This window comes from Porites lutea, chromosome 1, assembly GCF_958299795.1.
Source record: "Porites lutea chromosome 1, jaPorLute2.1, whole genome shotgun sequence".
NCBI classification, from domain to species: domain Eukaryota; kingdom Metazoa; phylum Cnidaria; class Anthozoa; order Scleractinia; family Poritidae; genus Porites; species Porites lutea.
The window spans coordinates 45129208-45156728 of record NC_133201.1 but is presented as its reverse complement, the minus strand read 5'-3'; the positions used below and the strand labels follow the sequence as shown (position 1 = coordinate 45156728).

The 27521-nt window shown below is 38.7% G+C and overlaps 2 protein-coding genes across 2 annotated transcripts; one reads left to right on the top strand and one right to left on the bottom strand.

The window, feature by feature from the left end:
- Positions 1-19611, bottom strand: LOC140952517 (uncharacterized). The gene is made up of 14 exons (XM_073401942.1): positions 18904-19611; positions 16073-16231; positions 14598-14732; positions 13845-13977; positions 12283-12556; positions 10500-10542; positions 9768-9982; positions 8893-8944; positions 7699-7831; positions 6693-6805; positions 4880-5036; positions 2424-3625; positions 1407-1538; positions 1-652 (listed from the first exon to the last, which is right to left on the bottom strand). Exons 1-14 carry the CDS (start codon positions 19255-19257, stop codon positions 413-415), a joined length of 3342 nt encoding a protein of 1113 aa, XP_073258043.1. The 5' UTR covers positions 19258-19611; the 3' UTR covers positions 1-412.
- Positions 19449-27484, top strand: LOC140952527 (PEST proteolytic signal-containing nuclear protein-like). Its single transcript, XM_073401953.1, has 5 exons — positions 19449-19524; positions 19618-19763; positions 21530-21610; positions 25858-25916; positions 27337-27484. The coding sequence occupies exons 1-5, from the start codon at positions 19461-19463 to the stop codon at positions 27464-27466; spliced, it is 480 nt and encodes a 159-aa protein (XP_073258054.1). The 5' UTR covers positions 19449-19460; the 3' UTR covers positions 27467-27484.
- The last annotated feature ends 37 nt before the right edge of the window (positions 27485-27521 follow it).

Here is a 27521-nt window from a genome sequence, read left to right as displayed (position 1 = left end):
CAATCAGAAGCACTACCCAGATCTGGGTAGTGACGCGTCATCAGTATGGAATTTCTGCGCTCGTTTCTCAGATGTCATTTGGCGGGGAAACCAGTGGTAGCGTCGCCAAGTGTCGGCTGTTTTCTCAGGCTATTATCGGTCCTTCCACCCGGGTTTTTACTGTATCAGTGCGCTGTAAGTGGCCCAGCACAGACTTGTGTGAGTGACTTTACCATACAGTAATAAGACAGTTTTTCACCGACAATTTTCCCGCGCTTCGCGTCAGTCACATGCATTAATTCCAAGTTCCAATCGGTTTAATGCACGTTCGTTTCCATGAACCATGTTCTTTTCCAGGATTAGCACCAATCGGTTTTCTGACAAGTGACTCTATATCGGTGTGAGGACAGTAAGAACAGTCCCCAATTCCTTGTCACCTAAGCATCCTCTGGACTGACGCGAGAAGGCGCCTCATGTGCCTTGGATCCGATATGCCTGCGAACAGAAAGTGCTTTTCTTCCATATAAGGCATGGCATCCATGTCATCATACTCCACCTCCTTTAAGCCGTTGTAATACATGGGAAGTCCTAATGACGTCAGCCAGTCGCTCAAATTTTCCAGGTTTCCCAAAGGGTCGCTTGTGAAGTCTAGCTCGGAAACGTTGCAAGAAGTCTACAAGGAAATAGTATTCATAAGAAGTGATGGGAAATTTTTTGCCGCCACTTTAAAAACGAGAGGGAAACTGGGCCGAGGTAACCTTCGCAGAGACTTGTGGGACTGTTAACATTTGGCCAAAAGCTGACCGGCGCGTCCCTAGTAACGATCCCAAAAAAAAAATGGCGGGAGGCAATTCGACTACATTCCCTTCTCGTTTCTAAAGCGGCGAATGTACGCAAAAGGCAGAGACAGTGTGGCGAGTAGTCTGCTTACAGCCGCCCCTTCCCCTCAAACGAAATTAGGGAGAGAGTTCTTCTCCCCGATTTTTAAGGGGGGAGGGGAGGGGGCGGCTGTACATAGGCTTTGTGGCGAGAAAAGCTTTAAGAAAGAGACGTCCACAGAGAAAGACAAACAAAGAACGGTCCGAAAACAACTGGAGGTCTCCCTCGCTTTACGATTTTGGGGTGGCATCAGTCGTAAGCTATCATTGTCACGCCGATTTTTCCTAAGGGAAAAAACGAATGACTATGTATAGTCAAACTCCGTTAATAAGGACTCTGTGGGGGCAATAGAAAGTGTCCGTATTAACGGGATGTCCATATTAAGTGGGTTCGGTCTTTAGAGCAAATGTAAGGGCTTTCTTTCCCCGTGGACAAAGCAAAGTGTCCGTAAGAACAGGGAGTCCGTATTAAGCGGGGATTGACTGTACATAATATGATCGCAAGGGGGCAACAGGTAAAAAAACAGCATACGTATACATCCTACTCACCGCTTGTTGCCCGGTTAGTCTCAGCTTCCTAACTCTAATTTTGTCGATTATACCAGCGAGCTCTTGTTGTGAACGGTGAAGCTCTTCGGCGTAACGATCAACCAAGTTCACTGGAACACCCCAGGAACCAGTCTAAACACAACACACAATAGAGTGATGTAAACTCGTTTAAAGGTGCTGATATAAGCATTTCAACCAGTCTAAACACAACACACGATAGAGCGATGTAAACTCGTTTAAAGGTGCTGATATAAGCATTTCAACCAGTCTAAACACAACACACAATAGAGCGATGTAAACTCGTTTAAAGGTGCTGAGACAAGCATTTCAACCAGTCTAAACACAACATACAATAGAGTGATGTAAACTCGTTAAAAGTGCTCATATAAGCATTAATTTTAATCCACCAATCTACGGCCGGAGTAATTAAAATACGGTAAGCACCCGCTGCCGGAAGAAATTTGGCACATTAATGCCCAAAAATGTAAGAACCTGTTTAGCCGAGCAAAATCAAGTAGGTTGTTATATGTGGGTTACCGGTAATGATAAAAATAGTAATTTCTACATAGAAAATAGGTTTATCAAAAGTACATATTGTAACAATTTTCTTCCTGGGCCTTGCATTAAGGAGGTTTACAAGGGTCAGTTGAGAATAAATACTACATATTTAAGGACCAAACTTAAGTTTCTTTATATTTCTGGTAGTCAACAACTATATCTCTTTCTTAGAAAAATAGTACTAAAATACTAAATACTAAAATAGTACCATGTGAAAATACTGTTGAAGGAGATTTCATTTGAATGGTAACACCATAGGATTTCATCCAAAAACGCACACGTTAGAGCTACACACTAAATAAAAATATTACCATGTAAAAACTGCTGAAGTAGTTTCATTTGAATGGTCACACCATAGAATTTTGTCGACAGAACTCAAAAGTTAGGACTCCACTACATCGGGGTGTAACACACTCATTAGTTGAAGGGTTAATGTTAGACTAAACTGTAGATACTTACGTCATCAGAGTAAGGTCTTTGAGTCAAATCAATGCGTTCTAAATGAAGTTTTCTTTCAACCATTTCACCCAGTGAGTGTGATGGCCGTTTGATTCTTGGCGCGGGAAGTGGAATCTTATCACCACCAGATTCACTTCGAGACAGTTTCTGTTCAATATGTTGGCCAGCCAACAGTTCATTGTTGTCTCTTTCCATGTTGGTTTGCACTCCGTTTCCGCTAGGTTCGCCTTGGGTACGTGTCCCCCCTGGAGAGACAACTGGACGGGGTGGGGGAACAGCGGTATACGGTTCGTCATCATCATCAGACGCTTCCTCCCCTTGGGATTGCCCCACAGGGCGGGGTGGGGGCACTTGATTGTGTGGCTTATCAGAGGTGTCATTTGTTCCTGTCACTCTACCAACGGGGCGAGGAGGAGGCACGGGGTTATAAGCATCATCGTCACTGTCCGAAGTTTGCACCTCTTTTTTCTGAGGCAACCTAACAGGGCGGAGAGCAGGTACTTTATATTGTTCATCGTCCTCCATTTTAGGGCGTGGTCTTGGCCTGGGTTTTGGCTTGGGTTTCAGATTCGGTTTAACAACAGGAGGCTCTCTACCGGAGACGTCGCTCGCAGACTCCGTCTGGGAAACTTTCTCTTCAGAATCAAGGAGGGTAGCTTGAGACTCATCACGTCCCTCGGCAATATCAGGCTTCTCATTTAAGTTTGAACTTGTAGGACGAGGAGGAAGGGGAGGCGGTTTATTTGGTCTCTTAAGTACCACATCTCCGGCATTATTCTGTTCTAATTTTTCACGCTCCAAACCAGCCGAACCATTAACTGACTTTAGCCTTGGCTTAGTTTCTGATTGTCTCGAATCATTTTTAAACTTTGTTAAATCAGGTTTTGCAGGCCCAGCTTCCGTATTATTAAGTTCAGGCTGCACTTTCTTCCCGATGGCAGTCTGACTTTCTACATCATGCGAACTCTTTGAGGGTCGCAAAGGGACAGGGGGTGGAGGCCTGTGTGGGTGTGCCACAGCAGGACCAGGTCTAATTGGAACCACCGGTGGAGTCCTGTTGAGGGAGAGAGTGGGGTTGGGGGTAGGTACGATTTTTTGAGTTTCCACTAAGGGCATTGAAGTTTTTCTTCCCGGAGGGGGTGGAGGAGGCTTCTGATATTTATCACAGACACGAAGGGACTTCAAATCTGGGTGGACAGCATCTGTTGGGAAAAAAACAAAAGCAAACAAGGCATTTCAGATCACGGTTTCCTCAAAGGTGCATGACAAGATTTTGGGGGGCTTATTTTTGTTCCGTTAGAGTTTAATGAGACGTAATCCCGTACAATTTTAGGTTTGAATGTTATGTATCTGTTGGCAAAAGCTTTCGACATGGAAGGAAATCTCTTTGGGATATTTTGAAAAGAGTGAAATTGAAAGGTTTTCACCACAGCATTAAAACATCAAAGTTTAAAAATTCCTTTCATTTTCATCAATTTCTATTAACTTTCACAGCATCTATGTGTTATAAAGTTTAACTTGTGTAAATGTGATAGATTTTGAACAGTTGCTTCCCATAATATCACGCATGACGAAATGTGGTAAAAATGGAATTATTAGCCTCCAGGAATACCTTAAAAAGGAGTTGCTCTAAAAGAAGAACTGAAAGCAAAATAACGATGTAGTAACTGGGAGGGAATTGTGATCGTTATGGAGGGGAAGCGTATCAAGATCCTGTACAAAAGAATTTGTGAAAACTGCACAATGATTTGCACAATTACACTTGGACGAAGAGAGAAAAATTGGGGAAGAGGAGGAATCGGGCGCTTGGAACAAGATGAGTGCAAGAGGCGAGGGTAAACGGAGCCTCCTTTCTATCTCACCTAAACTTTCCACAATCCCTCTACGCTTCTTACGCTTCAGCCGAGAAGAAATCGTCCGTCCCTTTCTTCCCTTTCGCGCGTTCCAAGCGTCAATTTTGGTACATTTCCCATCACTCATAAGCAGAGCAACAAAGCATGACAATCGAATTGAAGGGTTAATTTAGACTTTTCTTTGATCATGCTCCCTGCCTTAAGAGTATGAAGAGGTAACAGGTTGGATAGTTGCAGTGTGGGCTAATAGAGTCCTTTAGATTCGAAGATGAGGGCGACTATGGAAACGAGATTTTCTCAATACTGAGTAGTGCGCGCGCGTGAATCAGCGGGAAAACGCCATAGCCGTCGTCATTCTGCAACGAGTTTTTACGAAAATGTCGTAGTGACAGACTACAACTTATATTTAATAACCGAAGTTTAATCATTTTGGGGGAGGGAGACGGCTTTCTCTCCTCTTCAATTAAAACAACCGTGTTACCTTTTCTCTTGAAAAAAGGTAAAATGACCCTTTCAGCATACGCGATAATACTTTTAAGTTTAAGCTCGTCCTCGTCTTCGAATCTAAAGGTCTAATGAAACTGCGATGTGGCACTTTTGTACCTTCTGGCCGTTCTCTGCTTTCTGATCGATTTTGTTTTCCTAGTACGACCTTCATTTCAGAGAGGAAGTTGGGTTGCTGGTTTTGCATGGGAATAGGTGCAGACTTCTCTTCAACTTTCTCCAAGCTGTCCACGCTGCTGGATGAACTGCGTTGTGACTAAGGTAAATAAGTTTGACAACCATTAGTGAAGCTCGTCAATCATTTACCGTCGTGCATCAACCCCTGTACCCTATACATCTCTTACCTTCGAGGCTGTTATAAACATTGTGTTTGCAACGACATTGCTCGAACACGCAAGACCATTTTATCAAGTTACAACGATGCGGCCTTTAGATTTGACAAAAACAATTAACAAAGCCAGATTTATAAAAAAAAACCATGGAAGGGTCTGTTAAGCCGTGTTTAAAAAAGATGTAGATGTATGGACACTCTCTTTCGCCTTTCCTAGGTGGATTATTAAAACTTTTCGAAAGGAACAAAGAGGAGTGTCATTTCTACTTGATTTGCCACATACTGGGAAGAGGAAATAAAAACTAAACGTGGCACTGAGCTAAATGTTAGTTGCAATTCAGTTCAAGTCCTGATAGTGGAAAACAGTTTTCAACTTTTCATTAGTTTTAATGCACTAAAATTATGGTAGGATGCGCATCAACCAAATTTTGTGGTTGGAGTTGCACAAACAGTTGGAATCATTCCAAAGAAGGTAGTTGCGGGCGAAAACCCGAAAAGGCATCCTAGTAGCTCGCGCGTATATATAGAAAAGTACTTGCAGTTGAAATATACAGAAAGTATACCAGAAAAAATCTCGATTGATCAGAGACGCATGGAATCGTTTGGTAACGATGACGTTTCTATATTAGTTCCCGCCCGCAAGTATGAGATGGGGTAAGGATGGAGTAGGACAGAAAATCCCCACAGGGACCGCTTAGGTTGATTTTGTGATACTTATTGTACAGCATACTTCGATACTCTTTTGCGTTACGTGTTATCAGTGACATACTGTGGAGCAGCTGTTTTGAAAGTTATGGACCAAGAGACACACGTTGAGCCCTCGTTATACGCGGGTGCGTATAACTGTGTTTATATAAACAATTGGAGAGTATGCCAGACGCTAGTTTATCATTCACAAATCTATGATTGGAAACAATTTGCCAGGCACTCTTTCTCTCTCATTGGGCGAATAGGACTCACTCAGCAAACAAGCAAGACGAGTGAATCAACGGCTAGCTTATCATCGAGCAGAACGATGGACGATTACAGAAATTCGCCGACAATTATTTAAACCTTTTCATTTCTAAGGTTCACTTTCCGGCTAATAAAATAAGTTTTATGTAAAAAGTGAAAGAGAAATAGGGAAAATTCCAACTTCTAATGAGATCTTTTCTTACGGTTTAGAATAAAATATTCGCGAACTGAGAATGTTTTGATCAAAGCTGGGTAAATCGAACTGAATCAGTGAATGGGACCTTGCGTTCCCTGTTTTTATCTCACCTATTGCATGGAATATGTGTGAAAATCTTCATTATGAATCGGTATATTTCCCAGAGCTACACAACGAGCAAGAATACTATTGACCGAAAATAATACAGAAAGGGGGCAGCTGTAGTGTCAACTTTTACTAGTTTATGTAGAGCAGTACTTATCGATCTTGAGGAGCAAATCTGTTTTTTTTTTTTGCTTTTAATTTGTCAAACTTAAACATAAGATTAACAGAAAATTAATCAAGTCTTTTAGCGAGTAACATTAGCACTTGCACCTACATTCCTTGCGGTGCAGTTTTCAGTCATCAAGTTGTAGTTACAAGTATTTTACCTTGTTTTTGCCTTGAACGTTTGCGAGAAGAGGAGAGGGAGCTGGGGAAGAATCTATTCCCACGACCTCATCCCCTGAACTCACACTACCATCAACACTCCCACCATCTTCTCCTGCGAAAAGAATAAACAAAAAAGTTAAGAATTACCGTACATGTAAGCAACATCCACAGCGGATAAATTTCAGCCTGAAGTAAGTTCTCAAATTGTTGTAGTAGCAAAGCTGAAGAAAGCAAACATCAAGGAAGTACAGGGTGAGAAAAAGACTGAAGAAACTGTATCCCCAGTTCCATTCATTTATTTTTTGTGAGCCTGGAAAAAGCCAAATAGATTTAGATCTCAAAAACATTTTGGTAAAATATGTACGAGAAATACTCTCTATTGTTTCTCATTAAATGTGGATGAGTACTGGAGAGACAATTTTTCTGCAATCCAGCACCTTGTATCTTAGCAGAGATTACAATAATCACTTAAAACTATGACAGGTTTGAACCCAGGAGTCATTTCATAACTAGGTGAGGCATGTGATCGTCCGGGTGATCGTAGACCTGAATACGATTGTTGTTGACATCACCATTTCTTGTCGATCGTTTGTGTTCAGTCAGTCGCGTACTGAGGTTTCTGCCGGTCTCACCGTTGTAAGTGGCGTGGCAGTCGAAGCATTTGATCTTGTATACTGCTCCCTGTCTGTCCTCCGGTCTGTAATTGTCCTTGACATTCGTAAGCAGTCGTCGTAGATGTCAACAGTCACATTGCTGAACACCATTTACAGATGAAGCATCAAATCGACTGGGACTCTGCGACATACATAGCGTATTCTACAGACTACCATCAACAGCTCACTTTAGAAGGTGGTTTACTAACTTATAACAAACGCCCCTCATTTTCCCATTTGAACCACATGTAGATAGTGTAAACGAAACATGAGAAAGGTCCTTGAGGGCAGAGTGTCCCAACTAATTTTGTCACCGATTGTACATGTAGATGGTAAAAGCTTCACAACATACCAGTGTAAAACACTGCATTTGGCTCATTAACAGAAGAAGTAGGCAGTTTAAAGGAGGATGAAAGAACGCCAGAGACTCTCTTGATACTGATGCGGGAAAATCCACTTGCTGACTTCGGCAACTTGGGGGACGGCTGATTTGGTAAAGAAACAAAACAAAAATATTTGTTATTTTAAATTTTTTGAAGTAATGCCATCACTTACGTACTCTGCATAATCCAGTTAACCCACAGACAACTAAATATCACTGATTGCCCAAATGAGACTATCGTTCATGATTCCTTCTTCACTTATCATCAAATTTAACTCTGAACGGTGACTTTAAGACAAAACTTGTACAGAACAAACTGATCTTTGAAAGTACGCCCATTCAAATTAGCGCAATAATATTATAGAAATGAGGGATGCAAAAAATATGAAGCATGCTTTTTTTCCATTCAAACCCTAAATCAAAGTTTAGCTTTGGACACATGCCACAAAAAAAACTACATATGTGGCAACATACATGTACACATCATTTGTCTCAGAAGCAGAAATGGCTTAGTAGTCAAGTTGCAAATAATTTTGGTACATTTGGATAGTGGCTAGACAAATTTGGACACCTCAAAAAGTAGACCCCAGTTGGAGAGGTAACTATCCTGTGAATAAGTATTAGGGAAACCAGTATGGCATTACCCACTGTATAGAGATTTACTCAATGGCTAGCGTTGTGCACCTTTAAAACAACCAGAGCCAGTTCTTTGCGAAAGGCCTAATAGTTAATGATATTAATGATAAGCTAAGCTCGGCATTCTTGTTTACAGAAATAACATCCGGCCAACTCTCCCTAGTAATTGGATGTACATCAACTTGATTGACACCTATTCACCACACATTTTAACCCTTTAATTCCCAAGAGTGATCAGCATCAAATTTCTCCTTGTAATAGCAATGCTTCGTAAAACAGAGTGGTCATGAGAATTAAGGACATGATCACACAAGATGTATTTTCTTGATATTTTATCAACTTCTCTCCACTACTTCTATAGTAAATGAATAGGGGCGGCGACAAAGGAGAATTTTAATTTTGATCTTAGGGTTGAAAGGGTTAACAGCTGGCTTTCCAGTGCTTCTATCAATCAGTCTTTAAGTTGGCTGCACAATTCTTCTGTTTACCTCTTTATTTATTAATGGTACTCGTTTTACAATTTCATACCTTTTGAGGGGCAGAATCATCTGAGTCTGATTTCTTGTGTTTTTCCTCATAACTGAGAAAAAAAAATATAAATAAGAAAACATGTTGTTGCCAACTTTTTATTCACTGTTCAGGAGGCAATAATATTATTACATAATCTGTCACCATAAGGCTGAAAGCGCTCTCTGCAATCCCTTTGTAAAATGTACTTAGCCTGCGAATACAGCCATCTCTCCTTGCTCCTTGCGACATTTCCCAGATGAGATGTTTGCAGTGCAATGACACAAATGCCATACTAATGATGTGCATTAATGTTAACATTATTTATCTGGTAGATATGGGGTTCCACATGCAGATTTATGTTTCGAATATCATAAAGTTTGAGTTCTTCTGCCAATGTGCAGCTGCGAAACTCAACTGCAGTGCACTAAAGAAGGATTTATTCCAAGAATATAAACTGTTTGCAGTAGATTCACCACACTTACATTTTGACCTTTGTGTCATTCGTCAACAATAGCTAAAAGAATATCACTACAATGCAAACAAACTGAGCTCATAAACAGATTCTGGACAGAGTATAATCATCAGTATGGCATTTTTGTAGTTGAGGAACAGACATCTCCCCCATGTAACTTCACTAACAGCAAGGAGTGAAGAAAAAACAGTTTTTTTTTTCAGGCTAGCATGTACTGGAATAGGTTAAAACTTTATTACGTTCATAGCAATTCATGTATAACAAACGCATCACCTGCTAATAACAATATTATATGTACGAGCACAATACCCATTTTGTTCCGTGATTTAACAATGACAATTTTATTCATCTTGATCGATTGTTCAGACGTAAGTCAGTTGCTGGTGCTTGTCACAACCAATAATCGCCTTTACGTGCTTACCTTATAAACCGCTTGAGAGCTTGATCCACGCTCATTTCTCCGCTCTTAACACATCTCATCAAGTTGATTCTTTCTTCTTCACTCATAGTTGTCATTTCACATGCAATAAACTCAGATGATGGCCGGCTGCCAGACTTTCTTTTGGTGCTCCTCCCAAACAAGCCACGTTTTAATTTAGGTTTCTCTGACTTTTCATCATCAATAATTTCTTCACTCTGAAGAACATTGAAATCATAATGTCACAATCTTTGCATTTTATGGGAAGCAAAATCTGATATATCAACCAAGTAAGTTTATTATTTTGTTTGTTTGTTTGTATATTTTCTTGTAGCAAAGGAAATAAAAAAATGGTGATGTCGGCAGGTCATCCTAATCTTGGTGTTCCTGTGGTACAAAGCCACAAATTTTCTGAGGTATCACGGGCGACTACCAATAAGCTGCCCCTACTGATTTTATCAGGGGCATCTCGACCGGGAATGATTACCTCTACATGTAGTTGTTACATCGTACAATGTAACTCCTTGGTTTCAATAACAGAATATAACTTAAACATAAGATAATGCAACTACATAACCCAGCCTATATCTGGGTGTCTTTAAGAAAGATGTTCACAACAAACTGCCACATCGAATCAAAGAGGAAATTACTGATTTCAAAAATAGGATGTGTACAGTACATCTACCATTGTATAATCATAATAAGAGAAATGTTATACAATTACTTGCACTCTACCTTTGGTTTAATATAATCCCCTTTTCGACAGTCCTCTTCATATCTAGAAAGCATGATAGTTTTATCAACATGATTACATGTAATAATGGTACTGAGTGTAGTCCAATTCGGCCTGTAATCATAAGAGTGATAAACAAAATCAGACTTCCACGTAGCGGGAGTCTGATTTGTTTAATCACGAGTAGGATTACAGACCTAATACCATAGGTGACAAATTACTCCTTAATTTTGGCGTGAAATTTCAGCGTTAATTTGTAATTTCACATGTGAAACTACAAAATTGCCATGGCAACCCTTTCGTAAGTTTCAGTGTCAAGATGGTGACAAAGTTTTATCATGCCATGAATGAAGATGTCAGGGCACAAAAAGACGCTTTAGAAAACCTGAACACACAAGAGAACATTAAGAAGAACAGAAGAACAGAAGAACAGGTATTTTGCTGACAGTCTGAAAAATTCTAAACTTTCCAAATTTAAGGTCTAAATATTTGAGAGAGTGGAGTTCTTGATCGATATGATCCAGGATAGAGATGTCAAAAATCCAAGATTGCTAACATAATTCGTCACCCATGATAATAGGTAATCAAATGGTATACTCGTGAAATTAGGGAATAATTTCACTTGCGTTTTGTCCAAATCCTAATAATTTTGCTCGCCTAAAGGCTCGGGAAAATATTAGGATTTGGACAAAACGCACGTGAAATTATTCCCTAATTTCACTCGTCACCATTTGATCATAAACATACAAATTGAATGAAATGAAGTTCTGTTACCAATTAATCATGACTATAATAAAATTTTTGAATTTTAAGCTTTTTGAAATCAAAGCACAAGAAATTCCAAGAGTTTTTTGCTAGCAGTGAAAAATTAAGCCCTTTAAGAGCACACATGATGGCACATACTGTCCAATTAATTAGGCGTGATGCATACTGTCCGGTTACACTGTTAGTGCTGAAATCAGTACAATTGATCACCAATCAGATTTCAGAAGTTTGTTATAGTTATGATTAAATATTTCATTATTGATTATAACAGCTATAACTGATTGTGATCTCCCCTGCAGGGCTGTCATTTACATGCAGGGTCAGGGGCCAGGGATTTTCCTTGCTACTATGAACAGGGCCCCTGGTTACTTTCAAGGGAAAATAAAATAAAAATATAGCTGCTTGATTTGCTGCCTACTTGTCGCTTTTGCCCAGCAAGTGACAGCCCTGCTCCACTAGTTTACACAAAATTAATAGAGATAGATGTGAACGACTGTGGATGCTTGTCATGGCATACAGCTTTATATTTACTAATACTGAAGTAGCATACAAGTCATTTGTAACTGGGTTATCAAGCCTCTTTTAGGAAGTAGGGAAGAGCAAAATAATATAAAAGAAATAAGAGGGATGTGGATCTTTCCTTTAAACAACTTCACATCTCTCTTTTTGCTATTTTCTTCTTAACAACAGTGGAACCTCGATATCACGAAGGGCTAAGGGATTGGCAAAATATGTTTCTTATAACAAGGTTTCGTTATATCAAGGTTCTTTTCCATATATTTTACTGTTACTGGGTTCAAGAAAATTGTTTGTTATGCTTAGGACTTCATTATATAGAGGTTCGTTAGATCAAGGTTTCACTGTAACAATGGACTGCTGTCTAGACCAACTGAAAGTTTCTCGGATGTTTCACCAGACTTCTTGACTTTTCCCTGCCCTTAAAATCCTTAATTTTTCACTTTTTTTTCCAAAAAATTGTCCTGAAGAAGTGTACCACACAGTGAATGTAATGTGTCTCACTTTTTTAACTGTTCTACAGCTTCTTCCACAGTAAGTTCTCCTTGTTTAACCATGATCATCAATGCCATGCGATCTTCCTCGCTCATCTTAATAGCGGAAGCAAGCAAGTCATAATCTTTGGCAGTATTTGGATTTGATAGCTTTTTCTCCAAGGCTTGCTTTCTCATGTCACTACTAGAAGTACTGTGGTGCTTTTTCTTTGTTCCGTGAAACAACTTGAACCGGGATTTGAAAGATGACGATTCCCGTTCCCGGGTCTTTGGATCAACATTGACTGAAACAAAAAATACATACATGTAAAACAAAATGCTTTGATGATAGTGGAATCTGAGCACTAACCTGGAACAATAATAGTTTAAAAGCTGGAAAGTGCTGGATAGTGCTGTATACACCTACAGCATAACTTTTCAGTGAAGGATAAGGGTACTGCATCCTTTGTATCTATAATTACGGCTGTCAAAAAGTTTTTTAAGTTGCAGGCTGATAATGAATAGTAGGCGGCTTTGGAACTCAAACCAAAGGAACAAGTTCTTGAGTGCCGAGGCATCTCCAGGTATTTTCCACCGCAGACACCATATGCATGTTGTTTCGTCAATATGCACGCAAGACTGGGAAGTGCCGTTGAAATGTCCCAAGGGGTTCCACAAAATAGCACAGTACGAACATTTCACTCCCTGTTTAAATATGCGCTCAAGGTCATTCAAAACTGGGAAACAGATGCTTTACAATTTTATTTGACGGTGCTTATTTATTGTTAGCAGTTATGGTAGAAGGGGATGAAAGTATGCCAGCTATAAGGATGGCCAACTACCCGGCGGTTTTGGCTGGCTACTGGCCCTTACTGACAGCCCTATATAACATCAAGTGGATAGCACTTAAGTAATGATCCAAGTAAGGTGGATAGCAATTTCTTTTGTTATGCGGCAACGGTGCTTTCCCCACATAGGAATGTTCTCATCTTTACACAGAGAATGCATAAACCCACATGAAGGCCGTTTACGCAATAAAATGCATTTACACTCCACTTTGAAAGGGTGTTTTTCTTGTGTTAAAAGATTTTGACCAATCACAAGAGTTGAAAACAATAGCCAAGAAAAGATTACAATTTTACATGTTCCCCACATAGGATTTCTTTGTTATTCAAACTGAGACCAGATTTTGTTATATGGTTAGAAAGTAAGGATGAATATATGTACTGCTTTGTGAAGTTTTTTTAACTTTTGCTGTTTAAGCCAATCAGAAGTAAGTACAGACAATAGAAAAGTTAGCACCTTTTTTGCATTCTAACATGTTCGTTGCCGTTGTTGCTATTGTCCTTATCTGGACCGTTTCTTAACGCACCTTTTGAAAAACCAGGACCAATTTTATCGGAATTGTAGTTCAAAAACAACAATTTTCTGATGACAGAGGTTGCAACCTAGTATAATAACTATTACAAATTTTGTCTTCTTAGACTAGTTATTCACGATTAAAATTGAAAACATTGAATAATTGGTGTTAGCAAATAAAAGACTGGAATTAAACATTATGTTAAGAAGTACCATAACATCATCTTCACTTACCATGTAACTCTTTGAGAGAATCCAAACTCCTGGAAAGTTTAGTGTTTCGTTCAACTTTTCTCCGTTTCTTACTTTTTTTATTACCACGCTGGAAAGGACTGTCAACATCTAAATAGTCAGCAGGGTTCATTCCCTGTAACCAAGCAAAAAATGCAATGTTTAATGACACTATATGAAACATTGTAACCCTCCTTGATAACGTGAAAACATGTTCTTGCAGACATATGCCATGCCTTTTAATACTCTGAGATGTTTATGATTGTGTGGCTACCTGACCATGATCACCTTGGGTTAAAACATCCAGTCAAAGTGTCACAATGTACATTGAAACTCACAAATTGAAAGATTATAAGGTAAGCAAAGAAACAGATAAATATTTTCCAGTCATGCAAGTACACTGTGCATTGGCAGATCTAGGGGAGCGGTCCAAACCTTATTTTGACACCAAACTAAAACAATAATATTAATTAATCCCACAGGGTGAGAAAAATTATTTTCACAGCCCCCTCTTCCGTCAGGGCCTAGATGAGCATCCCCATCTTCTCCCCTCCCCACTAACCTGAAGATCTGAATCTGCCACTGCTGGGAATAACTATACATGGTGCACTCAAAATGCAAAAAACTGCATTCAATAATGTAAAATGACTTTTTTCAGAACTTCAAACTCCACTTCAAATGCAACAGCAGAAACAATCACAAATTAGTCCCAGTACAAACTAAACAAAACCTTCCCAAGTTCTGTGCAATACTTACAGCTCTTGCAGGACTTGTTTTGTCTTCGTCTTCTGAAGCCACCCCATGTCCCTCTTTATCTGATCCCTTTGACCCACGAGAACTATGTTTAGATGAGTGTCTAAATACCCGTGTGCATGTAACAGGTGGGGAGAGCTAACGGTTTAAAAGATAAAAACATTAGTCACACAGTTTAAGTGTAGCTTTGATCATAACTGGTAGTATTATGTGTGTATCTACAGTTGTAGGTACACGTATACAGTATTAGTAAACTCCAACTAGTGGTCTGTTATCAATGCTGCATTCTGATTGGTTGAGCTACTACTAGGCTATAATTATGTTATAGCCCCCTAGTAATGAAAAGCGCAGGCTTTTGGGGGGCAAAAAAGGATTAAAGTCTAGCTTTAACTAGCTAAATTTTTTTTATTCTCTATATTTTTGACCAACTAGTTGGATTTTACTACAACAATAATTATTTCTCTCACCCTCATGGCCTCTGAGTCAATAGCCCATTCGGCCTTCGGCCTCACAGGCTATTGACTCAGAGCCCATTTGGGCTCGAGGAATAATTGTTAAATATTCTCGTTTCATTTGGCTAAACGGATCAGTCACCCTGATCCGGGCTGAGACAGAAAGGTACGATATTGTTCACTTTTCTAAGGTGACCACTAAGTCTTTGGCCTCGGGAACAGGCTCTTAGGAGTCAAATGAATTAGGTGGGAGCAAAATTGCAGGTGAACTTTGACCTGGGCCGAGACTTAGATTTTTTCTGGTGTGAAAACAAGGCTTAGGTGATCCGCCGACCGTGTGAAGCTGTGGGGAGCTCGTTTTTCATCCCTCCCCACAAACGCCTGCTCAACCGGAAATGTTTCTTTCCCATTGTTTTATTTGCGTGGTAAGTGACCAATCAACAGTTGTGGAATAAAGTGTTGACAGGCTAGCAACGTGACCCTTGAGTTACTGTTTTCCTTCTTTTCTTTCCTTCACTAAGGTTATGAAGTGCATGGAGTATTCTAAAATTTGATTAAATCTTATTTTTGCCGTTCTGAATCTAACATTTATTAGAGGTTAGAAAGCTTTCCCAGTGTTTCTTGCAGATCAAGTAATTATCAGATTACCTCGCAGTCAAGGTCAACTTTCCAGAATTCGGAAAGTACAATGTGACTGGCTACATGTAAGTTTGGGAAAGGCATGTTGTCTTCGGTTGAGCAGGCGTTTGTGGGGAGGGATAGAAAACGAGCTCCCTTAAAACGCCTGCATGGGAAGCTACAGTATCTTTGCAGTAGTGTCAACAGATTTTCCCTAACTGGTCCATGTCAAAAGTTGAAACAACTGTGGAAAAGTCTATTTTGATGGTAATGCTGACAGCAGCAGTATTTGCCGTGGAGAAAAGGACCACTCACAACAAAGGTGGCATGGTTGATGAGTTTTATTACTTTATCATAATATTATTAATCCAACTTAATCATAACTCAGTGCTTCCAACTCATTCTTACCGGTGCCGCATGTACAGGAACTGGAAGGTCAGATGCTTCCTCTTTTTCAGCTTGCCGTTGCCGTAAACTTCTCAGTGCTGACAGCACTTGATCCTCATAAGTATAAAACTTATCAGCGTACAGGGTAACCAAAGTATCCAAAGATCCCTCAGAACCATCCTATCAAAGGATATTAGCACAAAATATCAATAACCTTAAGTTTTAACAACAGTAATAAGACTCTGCAAGTATTTTGTAGAGAGTGAATTAACAGTTGAACCTCAATTTATTATCCGTTCCTGACAGGACTGGGGTAAATAACAGGAAAAAGAGTATGGATAGTCAAAAATACTAGTTGCCACTTTTGTAGTTTCAAAAGATCAAGCATCAAGTAACACTAGCTAAACTGTATTCATCTGTCATTTGCTGTACAATTTATTGATGGCAAAATTCACTTCATTGTTTACAACACAAGTATGGACTGAAAAAAAAATGAAATGAAATAAGCTTCAATGGTATAATAATTTATTATTTCATGACAAAAAGAATCATAACCTCAGATTTTCATGTTGTCATCAATTTTCAAGAAAATGTGGGACCAAAGGAGAAAAAAGCCGGATAAATAAAAAGTCTTGTTTATGAGGGTTCAGATTATAGAGATTCAAGCCCCGGTTGTTCAAAAGTGGATAGCACTATCCAGGGTTGTCAAAAGTAACAAATCACCACCTACTTGGTTAGTATAGGCCAGCTATTCTGCTTGGAATTTTTTTATGGATGGTGGTTTTTTTAATTAAATATCCCTGGACTGGCCTCTTACTTTGACAACTCAGCTGTCTACTTCAAAACTTTCTGACAGCACTGACTATCCACCAGATAAATAACTAGATATCCAGCAGATAAGTACTAGGGAACCAATTACATTATCCCCTGGATAGAGATTTATCCAATGGATAGCATTATCCACCTTTCCAAAAACTCGGCCCAGCAATACACTGACAGGGTTGCTGCTAAGTGCCGGCTGCTGGCAAAATTAGCCAGCTGAGTTAGAGGCTATTATCGGCTGGATTTTGACCAGTGATCAGTATGAAACAGAGGAAAACACCCATACAGTCCCCAATGTTGGAAAAAAAGGCGCCATGCCGCCTTCTTTTTGCCGCCTCCATTTTCTTTTCAGCAGGCAGGCAATTTCCTTAGCTACAAACCTGGGCTGTGGTTCAATTTTATCCTTGATTCACAACAAATTCAATAAAGGATTACATGACTGTACAGATAATATTAATTTAGGCTCAATCAGTGAGACCTTTTAAAATAACAAACAAAAATATTCAAGGTCATAAGAAAGGAATATGATTGTCCAGGTGTGCTTAGTCCTGGTGGTTGCAATGTTAATATGTGTAATCAAATGGTAACATGTAAAATTAGTGAATGATTTCACACACGTTTTGTCCAAAAGGCTCAGGAAATTATTGGGATTTGAACAAAACGTGAGAGAAATTATTCCCTAATTTTACGAGTTAACCATTTGATTACTTATTAATATCATAGGTGACGAATTGCATTTGCAATCAAGGATTTTTGACATATTTATCCGTATCAACTAAGGACTCCATGCTCTCAAAAGTTAACAGCTTAAATTTGGCTTAAGTTTAGAATTTTTCAACAAAATACTTGTTAGAATCTTTCTTGATGTGCTCTTTCGTCTAGTTAGGTTTTATACCGCCTCTTTTAATGTCTTTACATCTTCATTAATAACATTTTATAACTTTCTCACCATATTGACACTGAAATGTACGGAAGGTTGCCATAGTAATTTTTTATTGTACATGTGAAATAATTATCATAATTAACACTGAACTTGCACACCAAATTAAGGAGTAATTATTCATCACCCATGATATTGTATTAAAAATAACACTCACATTTACCAATAATTATGATATAAAAGTAAGTTTCTTGGTGCTATCATCATTCCATTGATTTTCGATAGATAACTTAGTGGCTAACCTTAGTCAAAATTGGAAAAAAATGTTTCAGTTTCTTTCCCTAAAACACCATGAGATTGCACTAATTAATTTAACAACTAATTTATCTCAAAGTTCACTACAATCTTATGCATAAACTAAGACAAAAAAACATCACAGGGTTCAGAGTTCATCTGCAGTTACAAACATGTCTAACAATGTATGCTAAAGCCTCGATGCTACTTGTTTACCTGAACTGTATAAAAAACTATCAAAGGAAATGTTTGTCATTTAAAAGATTATTAGAGCTTAAATAAATGCTACAATTATGTAGGATTATTTTTGAGACCTTGGAATCAATAAACAAATAGTTTTAGAAGCCTAAGTAAAGCCAACGCGCAAATTTCAACCTGTCCATGTTCCCTGAAATGTGCAGTCAAAGCAATATCACGTTATTATATTAATTCATTTCCAGTAAAGAATGATGATTTCCGATGAATAATTGTGACTTCCTGACGGGATTAAACAGTTATTGTGTATACAAGTAATCTAAACCAAAGTATAGCAATTTTGAAATTCCCATAACCTTCAAATCCGTGCAATATGAGTACATGTTAGCTTAGGAGATTAATAAATCAAGCACTCTACTGTGTTTGATTGTTCACGAAAGATGTACGTGAATAGAATTCGAAGCACCCTACACGTCCATTCACTGCCTTAGCAAATTGATTAACCTCGTACATTACGTGTGGACGCGAAACACCCATTCGATTGCACATTTTCGATGCCTGCGCGAGAAACTGTTTGGTCTTGGACATTGATCGAGTATATATCCAGGCGATCAATATTAATTGAAAAAATAAATAATAAAATAAATCAACAAGTACTCACCGGCAGTGTATAAGGAAGAGCAGTAAGATCAATTTTGTCTTCTTCTAGTTTATCGCGTAGCATCATTTTCAACTGAATAGAAGGGTAAGATTCTCGCTCCGGTTGAGCTGCCAAAGACTCGCTATCGACATTGCCTTCCAATACAAAGTACACTGCTGTCCCACTTTGTTTTAAGCGTTCTACTGCATTTAGAATATCAGTTCTGTCCTTGAAATTTCTCACTCCGATCGCGTCCAAGTCCTCTTTGCCAATTTCTTTGCAAATGTCCAGTTCGTCGTAGCCATTGTCAAGAAAGGCTTGCGTGTAGTGAATGAAACCCAGCGATCGGAGCCAATCTTCTACGGAGCTGCTCATCTCCTTTGTCGCTCGAAAATTGCGTGCATCGCGAACGAGAAAGCAACGGTAATCTGCTGGCTGTCAGCAGCTAACGGAAGAAAACAAAAATTGCTTTGAAAAGGCGGGTTTTTCTAAATCTGTCCTTTGCGTCGCAACAACTTCATCACTTCCGATCAAATGGCCTGGCATCCAAGCCTCGCAACGCGAGGCCACTAAGCAAGATGGCGGAACCGAAAGTACAATTGAGTTCTTCGAAGCTGCCGGACAAAACGCTAGAAAACGAAGGTTTAAAATCCCTTCTTTGGTTTTCCAACTGTAGAAGAAATGCGTATTTTCCAGTTATACTGACCTTGTGCAGTATCTGTATCTAATGTACAGGGAATGCCACCGATAAGATCGCAACTGTTGGTGAGAAGAGAAAACTGCCACAGATCTCTGACTCTAAAGTCACGCAAAAACCCAAAATCTCGATGAATCTGTCTGGATCTACACAGAAAAAACCAATCGGAGTCAGTTTAAAGCTGGTAATGTTTTTTTTTTATAATGTTGCAAGTTGGCTTTAACTTGAAAGTGAATATAATTTAGGAATGAACTAGGAAAATGTGATGCGGAACTACAATGTATGCTTAATGGTTTCCGCTGAATAAAGCTTTATCAGCTTATCTATTTAAGGAAACTAGACTTTGATTACGGAGCATATTTACTAGGAAACGCCCAAAGACATTTTTCCGCATAAAATTATTGATCCTTGAGGAATCAGTAACTTGATCAATAAGTTTTTAAAATATAAGCTTATATGTTATAAGCTTAGTCAAAATTATATTCAGGTTAAAATTTAAGACCTACAAAAGACTGATTCTCAATTTCCTTTGTCTCGTAGCTCTAATTATTCATGAATCAGGGCTAGGAGACTAAGGAAACTGAGAATCAACCTAGGTTAAAAAATTTAAACCAAGAGTTTAGTTTTCAGTTAAGCTTAATAAATGTATTTTTCTTGAGTACTAAATCCCACATTCAGTTTCATCTTTTATTTCTTGGGATGTTTCCATGCTTTCAGTTATCTGCTAAAACTTGGCAACACACCCTAAACATTGAATTGAAACATTGAATTATCCAGTAAAACTACCAGCTACAAATGTGTTAGTTTTTTCAATCAGGAATTTTTTACATGCCATGTATTGACCTGCGAAAACAGCCATTTCTCCTCGCTCCTCGCTGGTGGGGACGTTTCTGCAACTCACCAACAGAAATTCCATACTAATAGCGTAAAATCTGTCCAGAATCTGGCCATAAGCAGTGATTGGGTGGCGGAGTGGTTACATTGTTTTAGCTAACTGCTTACGAATGAGACACAAAATGCTACTACGGGCAAATGTAAGTGCCATGAATCTATAACAAAACAGTCAATATTTGTGGAATATATTCTTCTCTAGAAGCATTTGAGTTTTGCTGAAGCTCGTTCGCAGATGAACACAACACTTTACCAAAATTGACCGGGGGAAACATAAAATTGAACAAATTTGCATTTGGAACCCCATGAGTACTGGATTTATTATGCATTGATTTACAACATCAATACAGAATTTCTGTCACTGAGTTGCAGACGTTACTCCTCGCAAAACATCCTTAGCAGCGAAGAACAAAGAGAAACAGCTGTATTTGCATGCTAGCTATGTATATTATTTGGCTTTGAGCAGTTTAAATTTAACACCCTATTTCCTGGATTTGGCAAGATGTATCAGTCAATTCCAAGGGCACCCATCTGACCATCTTGATGGTCAACATACATGTAACAGCGACTTTGACCACAATTTCTCAAAATAGCCAGATTCCTGGGATTTGTCCTGGGTTGAAAGTTGGTTGGAGATGGGGACTGCTCTTGGAAGTGACTAATGCATTTTATGTCATGTTTGAGATTGCAACTTTTCTTTACTATGGTATTAGATTTATCATTTTTTGGTGGCGGTGCTGTTTTTATCCTAAAGTCCGTAGCTTAAAGCACTTACTATAGGTTGACATTTCAGGTACCAGCTCTTTATTGGGGTGCTCTAACTTAAAGGGAGTGTCTGGTACTCCATTCAAGGGCTTTCCATAACCAGTTGTTGGCAGAACCCTTTTTATACATGTGGGTGGAGCAGGACAATCGTGTGAACCAAAGCATCTTACAGATGAACTTTAGAAAATTACACAAATAATACACTGCCTATTAAAAGCACCATTCCTGAAACAGAAAATGGTTATAAATTATCTCTATTATTAATATTATGATTATATGATTTCTCTTCAATAGGGATCAGATCCAAAGAAACCAAAAAAAGAACCACTTTTAGTGCAAAGAAAAAAGGAACTTGCATCAGTATTTAATGATGAGGTACAAAATCATTATTATTAAAAATACCACAAAATTCCGAAAATAAGCCCCTCCATGTATAAGCCCCTCCAAATATAAGCCCCCCAAGCCAGTAACACAAAAAACATTGCGTTAAATCGCCCCTCCAAATATCAGCCCCCCAGGGGCTTGTACTTGGAAAATTGCCCTCAAATACAATGTAAAACAAAGAAAAAATGGTAAATTTACTTCCAACAATAAGGCTAGCCCTATCGAGTTTGAAACACAAATTTCCCTCGGTAGATAAGCCCCTCCAAATATAAGCCCCTCCAAAAATAAGCCCCTCAAAAAGGGCCTTTGAAAAATGTAAGCCCCGGGGCTTATTTTTGGAATTTTACGGTATTTACAAATGAGTAGACTGGTTTATAGTTTTTGAAGAAACTGCCTTTCTACATCCATAACGGAGAGGAACGTAAAAATTTAGTTCAGTTATCAAAACTGAAAAGATTTATGTACCATCATAAAGTGATTCAATTGCTGATATTCTGAGTGCCAGGTCTTAACACTGATGAAGGACTGGTACTTAAAATGTTAACTTCTGAATCACATCATGTTGGCAAATTAATCTTACAGTAATGTTGTATTTTTAATTTATCAAGTCAGTCATTTAGTCAATAGTTTGTTAGTATCCTTACACAGCTCACTTTTTTAAATACTATCAGCAACAAATTGTTGACACAGTGACTCCAAGTGGTGTATTGTTTGGAAAACAAACCGATGTAGACCCTTTCCTTCACCCACCCACAAAACCATTGTGAGCCTTGATTGTGAGCTTGTTTGTTATTTCCTACTGGTAGTCTTGAGCAGCTGCACGACACTTTTTAGGGTTGGGGAGAAAGGGAAGGCTTGCTTTTCTTGTTTCAAGTATGTGTTTCAGCCAAACATTAATCTGCTACACAGCTGTTTTTTAATAGTGTCGTCACACAATGCTCCTCCCCACAAATGGCTGCTGTCAGAATCGAACCACATTCCTTTCCCTTTGTGTTTGTTGTGAGGGCTGACGAACAAACCAATCATGTAAAAGAAACTTGACATTATGTGAGATGCAGGGCGCTTCTCAATTTTTGATGCATCAATACATTGTCGCTGAATTTGGACGGGCTTTGTATCTGCAAGCAACCAAAAGGTTAATTTGCAGAAAAATTTGTAAGCAGTGAACAAAGTTTCAAGTGAAGAAATGGTTTGATAGGCCTACAAGACTCTTACCAGAATTGGTTGTGGTTTTTTTTTAACATGCATATGTATAATGAATGTTATGTGCTGGATGTGCTCATTGTGTTGCTGTACATGTGAAGACTTAACTCTCAAGGGTACTGATTCAAACAACGTGGGGAGGAGCGTTGCATGACGACCCTAAAAATGACTGTGTAGCAGACGAGCCAAACATGAGAATTGTTGTACTTACTTATTTATATGTTGTAATTAATATTTTATCTTAGGTATAAATTTTTGTTTTTCTTTTGTTTTTGTGTATGGTAATGTATGCTAATGAAGTTGAAACAAAAGAAAAAGAAAAATTACGTGAGATAAAAAAATTACTACAACATATACACAGTTGACTCGCTTTTGTGAAGCTGATAACTGCAGCTTGTAGTTTTTGATCACAGTCCAGAAATCACAGAAAGTGCATCATTAAAAAGTGCAAACCCTATTGTAGTCACTTAACAGACATAATATGTATGAAGTTTACGAGTTTGTTGATAACTAGATAAATCAGTGTATTGAAATTTTCAGTGGGCTGAATGTTGCATTGCACTCCATTCTGAATGACTTTTTTTTAGGTTGTGAAAACATCCCTTTGACATGTAGTGTTTGTTTATTTTTTGTTTATTCATTTACTTTTTACGGCACTTATTTGAAACTGTGACAAATGCATCCTGCATTAAGATGAAGATGATGATTATTGTTGTTGTTATCATGATTATCATTATTAATTATCACTATCCAGTAACTTTTAATTATTAAAAATATTTATGGTCAGTCCTGGGACTTCTCTTGTGAAAAATCGTGAGTCCCAGCAGTGATTCTGCTACCTTTGCATCCCTGATGCATAACAATCCCCAAAGATGCACAAAAGTTTATGGCATGTGTCCCATAGGACACAAAGATTGATTAATGCTCTGAAGATGTTTTTGTAGAATATTCTATTCATGTGATTTCTGTGGCTATTCTCGATCCTTGTGGCTGTTGTTTAACAATGCATATTTCTTTTAGTCTTCGTTGTGCTTTACAAAAAAACATCTTTTATCTGTCTGGTCACATAAAGGCCCAAGCATTTTCAATTTAGCACTCATTGTTTTTTGAACTGGGACTCAGTGATTCTGGAGTGGGACTCATGATTTGTTTGCAAGATGAGCCAGGACTCACCATAACTGTCTGTAACAAAGTCACTGTCCCAGTCCAGAACCATTGAATCCCAGTTCAAAAAACAATAGGGCCATTTATACGAGGAAAAATAAGACGCGTCTTACATAAGACGCGTCTTAAATAAGACGCGAACTTTCCGTATAAACGGCACATTTCGTCTAAAATAAGACGCGGCTTAGCTAAGACGCGTCTTATTAGATAAGACATGCTCGTATAAATGGTACAGTTCGCGTCTTATTTAAGACGCGTCTTATGTAAGATGCCTCTTATTTTTCCTTGTATAAATAGCCCTAATGAGTCCCTGGGTCTTTTGTATCCACAAAGTTAGTATGAAGACAGACTCCAAAAAGTCTGTAAATATTACAGTTTACTGAAATAGAAACAGACTCCTTATATTGTAAAGCACAACAAAGACTAAAAGAAAAAGTGTTGTTTAACAACAGCCACGGCACAATAACAGCCACAGAAATCACGCAAACAGAATATTCTACAAAAACATCTTCAGATCACTCAATCGATCTCTGCATTCTATGGAACATATACCACAAATTATTTTGTTTCTTTGGAGATTTTTTTCCATCAGGGACGCAGGACGCAGAGGTAACAAAATCACTGCACTATCATTATCATTATCGTTATCGTTATCGTTATCGTTATCATCATCATTGTCATCATCAATATCATTTTCTTTATCATTATAGTCAGAGTGCCCACTAGTTTTGACAGTTAAGGCTCCTTAGGACCCCCAGTTCAAAAAAGTTGGGGGTGCTTTTTTTGTTTTTTGGGGGTCCCCTGCCTACTACAAAAATTTAAATGTTATTGTATTCAACAGAGAAGCGAGAATCAAGACCAAATTATTTGCTCCATGCAGAAAATTTTGTGAAGGATTAGGTTTTCAGCAATATGCATGATTTCAAGACAAACTTTGCACTTCATTTGTTTTTCAGTGGAGTCATATTTTAACCAGTGAAACTCCCCCAGCCATTTAGGACAAAATTTGTGTTTCTTCACCTGGGTATCATCCCCTTGATCTGTATCACTTTCAGGTATCCTTTTTTCAGGTTTCCTCAATGTTGAAGGCCTGACAATATCGAATAAACTCTTGTGTATAGACATGACCCAACGAGTGACAAAATAGGGGTTCGAAGGACATGCCATGACGATCACAAATTTTTGGGTAGGGCCAGCCAGACCCAGTTTTCGTGCGTCTCAAGGACGCACTTTAGCTAAAAACTGTGTGTCCTTGTCATTTTTTATGCGTGTATGATGCACACCTTTGAATTAATGGGAGCTCTGATAGTATTGTTGTTATTATTAGCAGTAAATTTAGGCTGTAGATGAAATGTGCATCAAATAAGCAGCCTATATGACCACTAGGAACAGTCATTGGTGATCACATTATCAATCAAATTCAGAGAGGAATCGATTTTCATACACACTTGTTCCATGAATAAGGCATTCAGTAGATCTTAAAAAACAGCTCTTGTTTTTAAATTTAGTTGGGTGTAGCCTGCGTAGCAAGCGGTTCTGCGCGAGTTCATCGAGAAAACTGGAACGAGAACAAAAAAAGGAATGAAGGGGGAGGGGGAGGGGAGTGAAGGAACCTCTCCTCCCTTCCCCCTCCCCCTTCCATTTTTTTTTTGCTCCCGCTCCAAATTTCGCACTATAACTCGACTGGAAACGCTTGCTACGCAGGTTAAGTTGGGTGCATGTGACAAGCACATGAACAAGCATCCTTGTCAAGGTTTGAAATCCTTTGCAGTCGCATTTGCAGCAGCCAAAGTCCTTCCTTTCTTATGCCCAAGTGATAAGATATTTCTGACATATCATTCTCAAAATGTCTTGCTTGTTTGTTATGTCAGAGTGACGAGGAAGAGGAAATGCCAGCAGAAGCGAAAATGAGGATGCGAAATATTGGAAGGTAGTATAAGAAATATGCAGCCAATATTATTTTAGAATGGCATGATTATTAGAAATAAATTTCTTCAGGGATAATGAAGCAAAATGTTTAAGTTCATGGATCAATAAAGTTCATTCTTTACATTTTACACTCATAAATAATATTATTACTTTTTTAAAGTGTTATTGAATTGACCCCAAAATTGCTAATGAAACATGACAAATTGAGAATAGGGAGATTAAGCAACAACAACGGTGACGACTACAAAAACGTCACTTAAAAAGGGCATACACGATGCCTTAAACTTTATCGCGCTTATTCCATCTCGTTTAATTCGTCAAATTTTGGCAAATTTTTTCGTAGTTGAATTCTAAAAGACTGTATCAAAGTTCAGGAAAGGATTAAGAAAGTCGTTGTCTTGTGTTCACGCCGTCGACAAAACGTGAAATAAGGCACTTTGACGTTGTAGCCGTGCAGCAGCGACGACGAAGAAATGTACAAAAAGCGTGATGCACGTGCAAAGTTGTTGTTTGGCAATCTAAACCTTTTCCTTTTCTCCCGTCCTCGTTGCCGTCGCCGTCGTCGTTGCTTAAGCTCCCTAATGAGAAAAGGTTAACCTTAAGAGACGGACCATTAGAAAACTTATAGGGGAGGGGGGGGGGGGCGAAGTACCAAAAAAATATATTCGCGCAAGGGAAAATTAAATGAAAAAAAATTCTTGCACGCCAATTAATCCTGGAAGATATTCATGGGATGGCGTAAAAAAAAATTCATACAAGGAATTTGACAACGAAAGAAAATTCCTGCGGCTCGAAAATTCCCTCCCCCCCCCCCCCCCATAACTTTTCTAATGGTCCGTCCCTAACAGAAAAATGACTGCTATTCATGCGGTTAAAGCATGCTGTTACTCTCATCAATTATTAGACTGTTAATTCATCAGTTTGTGTCAAATTTGATTTCTTTGAGTTTGTCTCATTTAAGGTAATCCAGATTCCGCAATCTGAGAAATCTTTGCTTGTGGAATTCGTGATGTGGGAAACTTTTGCTCGTGGAATTCGGATTCCTTGGCTTTGGAATCTGTAATCCAGCTCAAGGAATTCAGAATCTTACTATCGATTGGAATTCGAAATCCAATTTCTACTGTTGAACAATCCGGAATCCACAGGGTGGAATCCAGAATCCAAGAATGTCTTGGGTAACCGTTATTACAAAGGACGATTGAGTGCCAATGAAAAATAGGCCACTTCCGAGTTCCAAAAACCCTCACTTTCAAAATGAGGGTAAATGCACAACCGTTCTTGTGAAAATGACTTTATTTACATGAGAATGGAAAATCGTTACCATATCAAAGGCTGACTACTCAACCTCGTTTTGATACAGAGGCCCGAAGGACTCAGAAATAGCCCATTGTGATGAGTTCTCCATTTTTTGTCTTTTTCAGAGACACGCCTACATCAGCTGGACCTAATTCCTTCAACAAAGGGAACAAGGGATTCAGTGATCACCGCGCCTCAGAAAAAAGCTTTAAGCTTGAACACCCCTCAAGATCCAAGGATCCTAAGGCCGAATAGATTTTTGCTATCTCATTACAATACTAGGGCGGATCAAGGATTCTTTTTAGGAGGG